The sequence below is a fragment of the Oncorhynchus masou genome, chromosome 28, assembly GCF_036934945.1.
Source record: "Oncorhynchus masou masou isolate Uvic2021 chromosome 28, UVic_Omas_1.1, whole genome shotgun sequence".
Classification (NCBI taxonomy): Eukaryota; Metazoa; Chordata; class Actinopteri; order Salmoniformes; family Salmonidae; genus Oncorhynchus; species Oncorhynchus masou.
The window spans coordinates 7,337,424-7,344,923 of NC_088239.1; the positions used below are offsets into that span (position 1 = coordinate 7,337,424).

The following is a 7,500-nucleotide window of genomic DNA, read 5'->3' on the forward strand; positions in this document are numbered from 1 at the left end:
GAGACTTCCTGATTCTTCGGTCAAGTATATTCCTGAGTGTGTTGGACTAAAGTGCCATGACATCATCGGTCTAAATGTCTCTCCTCTTGCTCCTCAATGCGCCGAGAATGAAGTCAGCGTGGGCACAGCAGGTGGCTAACATGAAACAGCAGCGCGTGACAAAACAGCAGTTTGGGATCAGTCCTTAGTCTCTCCAGGGAGCCAAGTGACTCAGTGATTGTGTGTCAAATAAACTGAAAGAGTCTCTCTCTCTCTCTCTCTCTCTCTCTCTCTCTCTACCCCTCTCCAAACTCAATTTAAATTTAAGGGCTTTATTGGCATGGGAAACTTATGCTAACATTGCCAAAGCAAGTGAAGTAGATAATAAACAAAAGTTAAATGAAGTATACAGATATACAGTAAACATTACACTCACAAAAGTTCCAAAATAATAAAGACATTTCAAATGTCAAATTATGTACAAATAGTTAAAGTACAAAAGGGAAAATAAATATGGTGTTTGTTCCTCCCTGGTTGCCCTTTTCTTGTGGCAACAGGTCACATCTTGCTGCTGTGATGCACACTGGTATTTCACCCAGTAGATATGGGAGTTTATCAAAATTGGGTTTGTTTTCAAATTCTTTGTGGATCTGTGGAATCTGAAGGAAATATGTGTCTCCAATATGGTCATACATTGGACAGGAGGTTAGGAAGTGCAGCTCAGTTTCCACCTCATGTTGTGAGCAGTGTGCACATAGGCTGTCTTCTCTTGAGAGCCAGGTCTGCCTACGGCGGCCTTTCTCAATAGCAAGGCTATACTCACTGAGTCTGTACATAATCAAAGCTTTCCTTAAGTTTGGGTCAGTCACAATGGTCAGGTATTCTGCCACTGTATACTCTCTATTTATGGCTTTAAAAGCTTCTGATAGGCTAATTGACATCATTTGAGTAAATTGTACCTGTGGATGTATTTCAAGGCCCGCCTTCAAAAAGCCAGACTACGGTTTGAAACTGCACATGGGGACAAAGATCATACTTGTTTGGAGAAATGTCCTCTGGTCTGATGAAACAAAAATAGAACTGTTTGGCCATAATGACCATCGTTATGTTTGGAGGAAAAAGGGGGATGCTTGCAAGCCGAAGAACACCATCCCAACTGTGAAGCACAGGGGTGGCAGCATCATGTTGTGGGGGTGCTTTGCTGCAGGAGGGACTGGTGCACTTCACAAAATAGATGGCTTCATGAGGTAGGAAAATGATGTGGATATATTGAAGCAACATCTCAAGACATCAGTCAGGAGGTTAAAACTAGGTTGCAAATGGGTCTTCCAAATGGACAATTACCGCAAGCATACTTCCAAAGTTGTGGCAAAATGGCTTAAGGACAACAAAGTCAAGGCATTGGAGTGGCCATCACAAAGCCCTGAACTCAATCCTATACAACATTTGTGGCCAGAACTGAAAAAGCGTGTGCGAGCAAGGAGGCCTACAAACCTGACTCAGTTTCAGCAGCTCTGTCAGCTCTGTCCCACTTAATGTGGGAAGCTTATGGAAGGCTACCCAGAACGTTTGACCCAAGTTAAACAATTTACAAGCAATGCTACCAAATACTAATTGAGAGCATGTAAACTTATGATCCACTGGGAATGTGATGAAAAAACTAAAAGCTGAAATAAATAATTCTCTCTACTATTATTCTGACATTTCACATTCTTAAAATAAAGTAGTGATCCTAACTGACCTAAGACAGGGAATTTTTACTAGGATAAAATGTCAGGAATGGTAAAAATCTGAGTTAATTGTAGTTGGCTAAGGTGTATGTAAACTTCCGACTTCAACTGTATATACACTACCATTCAAAAGTTTGTGGTCACTTAGAAATGACATTGGTTTTGAAAGAAAAGCACATTTATTGTCCATTATTATAACATCAAATTGTTCAGAAATACAGTGTAGACATTGTTTAATGTTGTAAATTAATCTTAAATTACTTTTTGCTTAAGCAGCTGCCTCCCACCACCTGCTCTGTGTTGCTATAGCAGCTGCCCCCACCACCCTGCTGTGTGTTGCTATAGTAGCTGCCCACCCCCTGCTGTGTGTTGCTATAGTAGCTGCCTACCCCCTGCTGTGTGTTGCTATAGTAGCTGCCCACCACCTGCTGTGTGTTGCTATAGCAGCTGCCCACCCCCCTGCTGTGTGTTGCTATAGCAGCCGCCCACCCCCCTGCTGTGTGTTGCTAGAGCAGCTGCCCGCCCCCTGCTGTGTGTTGCTATAGCAGCTGTCCCCACACCCTGCTGTGTGTTGCTATAGCAGCTGCCCACCCCCCCTGCTTTGTGTTGCTATAGCAGCTGCCCACCCCCCTGCTGTGTGTTGCTATAGCAGCTGCCTCCCCCTGCTGTGTGTTGCTATAGCAGCTGCCCCCACCCCCTGCTGTGTGTTGCTATAGTAGCTGCCTACCCCCTGATGTGTGTTGCTATATTAGCTGCCCACCACCTGCTGTGTGTTGCTATAGCAGCTGCCCACCCCCTGCTGTGTGTTGCTATAGCAGCCGCCCACCCCCCTGCTGTGTGTTGCTAGAGCAGCTGCCCACACCCCTGCTGTGTGTTGCTATAGCAGCTGTCCCCACACCCTGCTGTGTGTTCCTAGAGCAGCTGCCCGCCCCCTGATGTGTGTTGCTATAGCAGCTGTCCCCACACCCTGCTGTGTGTTGCTATAGCAGCTGCCCATCCCCCCTGCTGTGTGTTGCTATAGCAGCTGCCCACCCCCCTGCTGTGTGTTGCTATAGCAGCTGCCTTCCCCCTGCTGTGTGTTGCTATAGCAGCTGCCTCCCCCCTGCTGTGTGTTGCTATAGCAGCTGCCTCCCCCCTGCTGTGTGTTGCTATAGCAGCTGCCCCCACCCCCTGCTGTGTGTTGCTATAGCAGCTGCCTCCCCCCTGCTGTGTGTTGCTATAGCAGCTGCCCCCACCCCCTGCTGTGTATTGCTATAGCAGCTGCCCCCACCCCCTGCTGTGTGTTGCTATAGCAGCTGCCCCCACCCCCTGCTGTGTGTTGCTATTGCAGCTGCCCCCACACCCCTGCTGTGTGTTGCTATAGCAGCTGTCCCCACACCCTGCAGTGTGTTGCTAGAGCAGCTGCCCGGCCCCTGCTGTGTGTTGCTATAGCAGCTGTCCCCACACCCTGCTGTGTGTTGCTATAGCAGCTGCCCACCCCCCCTGCTGTGTGTTGCTATAGCAGCTGCCCACCCCCCTGCTGTGTGTTGCTATAGCAGCTGCCTCCCCCTGCTGTGTGTTGCTATAGCAGCTGCCTCCCCCTGCTGTGTGTTGCTATAGCAGCTGCCTCCCCCCTGCTGTGTGTTGCTATAGCAGCTGCCTCCCCCTGCTGTGTGTTGCTATAGCAGCTGCCTCCCCCTGCTGTGTGTTGCTATAGCAGCTGCCCCCACCCCCTGCTTTGTGTTGCTATAGCAGCTGCCCCCACCCCCTGCTGTGTGTTGCTATTGCAGCTGCCCCCCTGCTGTGTGTTGCTATAGCAGCTGCCCCCACCCCCTGCTGTGTGTTGCTATTGCAGCTGCCCCCCACCCCAAACTGATTGTAAATGCAGTTATCAGTGCCAACAACGTATCTAATAGCAACAGATCCTTTGATCTCCTCGTCCTCCTCCTCTCTAAAATAAGTACATTATGACAAGTTCCCCTCTCCCCCCCACCAGCATTACCAGGTGTGTTTGTGTTTGGCTGATAACACGTACACAGGTGGAAGTGAAGTCCCCAGCAAATGACTGAAAGAGACCACATAGGACTTGGCAGGGACAATAGTCCTATGGCCAACTGTGCACTTAGTTCAGTCAATGGCCTCTACTCGTTAAAACTCATTCTGAGTAAGAGCCACTATTCAGCCTCTTTGTCAAGACATTGTTAGATCTCCAGCCTGTTGCAGAGATCCAGTCCATATACTGGGGTTTATTGTATAAGCCACCGGTGATGCATTTGATCCAGTAAGCATCCCCTTTATATTTACATAGATGATACATCCCCTTTATATTTACATAGATTATACATCCCCTTTATATTTAAATAGATGATACATCCCCTTTATATTTACATAGATGATACATCCCCTTTATATTTACATAGATGATACATCCCCTTTATATTTACATAGATGATACATCCCCTTTATATTTACATAGATTATACATCCCCTTTATATTTACATAGATTATACATCCCCTTTATATTTACATAGATTATACATCCCCTTTATATTTACATAGATGATACATCCCCTTTATATTTAAATAGATTATACATCCCCCTTATATTTAAATAGATGATATATCCCCTTTATATTTACATAGATTATACATCCCCTTTATATTTAAATAGATGATACATCCCCTTTATATTTAAATATATTATACATCCCCTTTATATTTAAATACATCCTCTTGTGACGGTCATTAATCACAGTCTGTACAGACCTGAAGAGTGACCCGTCAGTACTGTGACGGTCATTAATCACGCTCTGTACAGACAGTAGAAGACACACACTATATGTCTCTCTCACAGAACACTCACAACACTCACACCGCTACAGGAGTGAGGCAGAGGTGAGACATGGGACAGAAGACTCACATGGCCATGCCAAACTGCTCCAACCACTTCTTCCTCAGCTCCTTGGTCTTGAAGAAGAACTCGAAGCCGCTCTGCCCCTGGTCGTGTGCTAGGTAGAGCCCATAGGACCACTACAACAGAGGGATGAGAATGTCAACTAGAAAGAGACAGAGCGGTAGATAGTGGGGGTCATCAAGCGGTAGAAGATGGGAGTGAACATAGAGAAAGAGAGAGTGGGGTACACAGGGGTAGAGAGAGAGAGCACAGAGAGGACTGAGAGAGAGGACAGAGAAAGAGAGGACAGAGGAAGAGGACAGAGCGTGAGAGAGAGGACAGAGAGAGAAAAGAGAGAGAGAGGGAGGACAGAGAGAGAGGACACAGAGAGAGGACACAGAGAGAGAGAGAGGACAGAGAGAAAGGGAGGACAGACAGAAAGAGAGAGAGATAGAGAGAACAGAGAGAGAGAACAGAGAAACAGGACAGAGCAGGAGAGAGGACAGAGAGAGAGGACAGAGAGAGAGAGAGAGAGAGAGGACAGAGAGAGAGAGGGAGAGAGAGAGAGGACAGAGAGAGAGAGGGAGAGAGAGAGAGAGAGAGAGATGGAGAACAGAGAGAGAGAACAGAGAGAGAGAACAGAAAGAGAACAGAGAGAGAGGACAGGGAGAGAGGACAGGGAGAGAGAGAGAACAGAGAGAGAGGACAGAGCGAGAGAGGACAGAGAGAGAAAGGACAGAGCGAGAGGACAGAGAGAGGACAGAGAGAGAGAGAGATAACAGAGAGAGAGGACAGAGCGAGAGAGAGGACAGAGAGAGAGGACAGAGAGAGAGAGGACACAGAGAGAGAGAGAACAGAGAGAGGACAGGGAGAGAGAGGACAGAGAGAGAGGACAGAGCGAGAGTACAGAGAGAGAGAGAGAGAACAGAGAGAGAGGACAGGGAGAGAGAGAGAACAGAGAGAGAGGACAGAGAGAGAGGACAGAGAGAGAGGACAGAGCGAGAGTACATAGAGAGAGAGAGAACAGAGAGAGAGGACAGAGAGAGAGATAACAGAGAGAGAGGACAGAGAGAGAGAGAGAGAGAGAGAGAGAGAGAGAGAGAGAGAGAGAGGACAGAGAGAGAGGACAGAGAGAAAGAGAGAGAGAGAACAGAGAGAGTACAGGGAGAGAGAGGACAGAGAGAGAACAGAGAGAGAGGACAGGGAGAGAGAGAGAACAGAGAGAGAGGACAGAGAGAGAGGACAGAGTGAGAGTACAGAGAGAGAGAGGACACAGAGAGAGAGGACAGAGAGAGAGATAACAGAGAGAGAGGACAGAGAGAGAGAGAGAGAGAGAGAGAGAAAGAGAGAGAGAGACAGAGAGAGAGGACAGAGAGAAAGAGAGAGAGAGAACAGAGAGAGTACAGGGAGAGAGAGGACAGAGAGAGAGAGAACAGAGAGAGAGGACAGGGAGAGAGAGAGAACAGAGAGAGAGGACAGAGAGAGAGGACAGAGTGAGAGTACAGAGAGAGAGAGAGAGAACAGAGAGAGAGGACAGAGAGAGGACAGAGAGAAAGAGAGAGAGAGACATTTGAAATGTCTTTATCCTTTGGGAACTTCTGTGAGTGTAATGTTAACTGTTAATTTGTATTGTTTATTTCACTTTTGTTTATTATCTACTTTACTTGCATTTGGCAATGTTAACATATGCCTCCCATGCCAATAAAACCCTTAAATTGAAATGTAATTGAGAGAGAAAGAGAGAGTTCCCAGAGTTCTCCTGGCCAGGTGTCCATGTAGCCACAGGCAACGAGGCGGACAAGACACTCCAGGACTTAATCACTAACGATTAGCCACTTCAAAGACTAGCCATTACTCCAGCCTCTGTGATAACAACCTGCTACAACCACCTCTCCTTGTTAATACTCGGAGAGGAAGCTGTCTTGAAAAATGTAACTCTGACCCAAATGTCGGCACAATAAACTAGTGGTAATATTGTGTGTTCTGCTGTAATAGGCCTCTGTACTGTACTGCTCAGTGCACAGGGAAGCTGTAGCCTACATGTACTGTACTGCTCAGTGCACAGGGAAGCTGTAGCCTACATGTACTGTACTGCTCAGTGCACAGGGAAGCTGTAGCCTACATGTACTGTACTGCTCAGTGCACAGGGAAGCTGTAGCCTACATGTACTGTACTGCTCAGTGCACAGGGAAGCTGTAGCCTACATGTACTGTACTGCTCAGTGCACAGGGAAGCTGTAGCCTACATGTACTGTACTGCTCAGTGCACAGGGAAGCTGTAGCCTACATGTACTGTACTGCTCAGTGCTCAGGGAAGCTGTAGCCTACATGTACTGTACTGCTCAGTGCACAGGGAAGCTGTAGCCTACATGTACTGTACTGCTCAGTGCTCAGGGAAGCTGTAGCCTACATGTACTGTACTGCTCAGTGCACAGGGAAGCTGTCCTCATAAAACAATAAAAACAGACTTTAAAAAGGGCCATCTGGGATTTAAACAACAACAAATGGTGCGTCAAGTCCAGATTTCCCCTTTAAAGTGGCCTTTAGGTTATAGTCCCATTCATCACTCAGAGCTCAGAGGTATAGTGGTCAGGGTAAACCACCAGCCAATCAGATAAGAGAAAGAGAGCCTCTTGGCCAATCACACAGGGTGTGTAGGGGGGTAAGTGAAGGGGTGTGTGAAAACAGTTACAGTATAAACCAGCTTATTTGGATGAGTAGGTCTCTAGACTTATAGGTTAGACAATGGGCTTAAAATAACAGGAGCGATGCACGTTGCTGATGGTCTTAAAGTAACAGGAGCGATGCACGTTGCTGATGGTCTTAAAGTAACAGGAACGATGCACGTTGCTGATGGTCTTAAAGTAACAGGAACGATGCACGTTGCTGATGGTCTTAAAATAACAGGAGCGATGCACG

The 7,500-nt window shown here is 47.1% G+C and overlaps 1 protein-coding gene across 2 annotated transcripts in view; it reads right to left on the reverse strand.

Annotated features, from left to right (window-relative positions):
• LOC135517127 (guanine nucleotide exchange factor VAV3-like) overlaps positions 1-7,500 on the reverse strand; it is a 229,299-nt gene that overhangs the window by 75,830 nt on the left and 145,969 nt on the right. For both annotated transcript variants that reach the window (XM_064941156.1, XM_064941155.1), the window contains exon 15: positions 4,610-4,719. In XM_064941156.1, the coding sequence (XP_064797228.1) occupies positions 4,610-4,719 (110 nt within the window). The remainder of the gene's footprint in view (positions 1-4,609; positions 4,720-7,500) is intronic.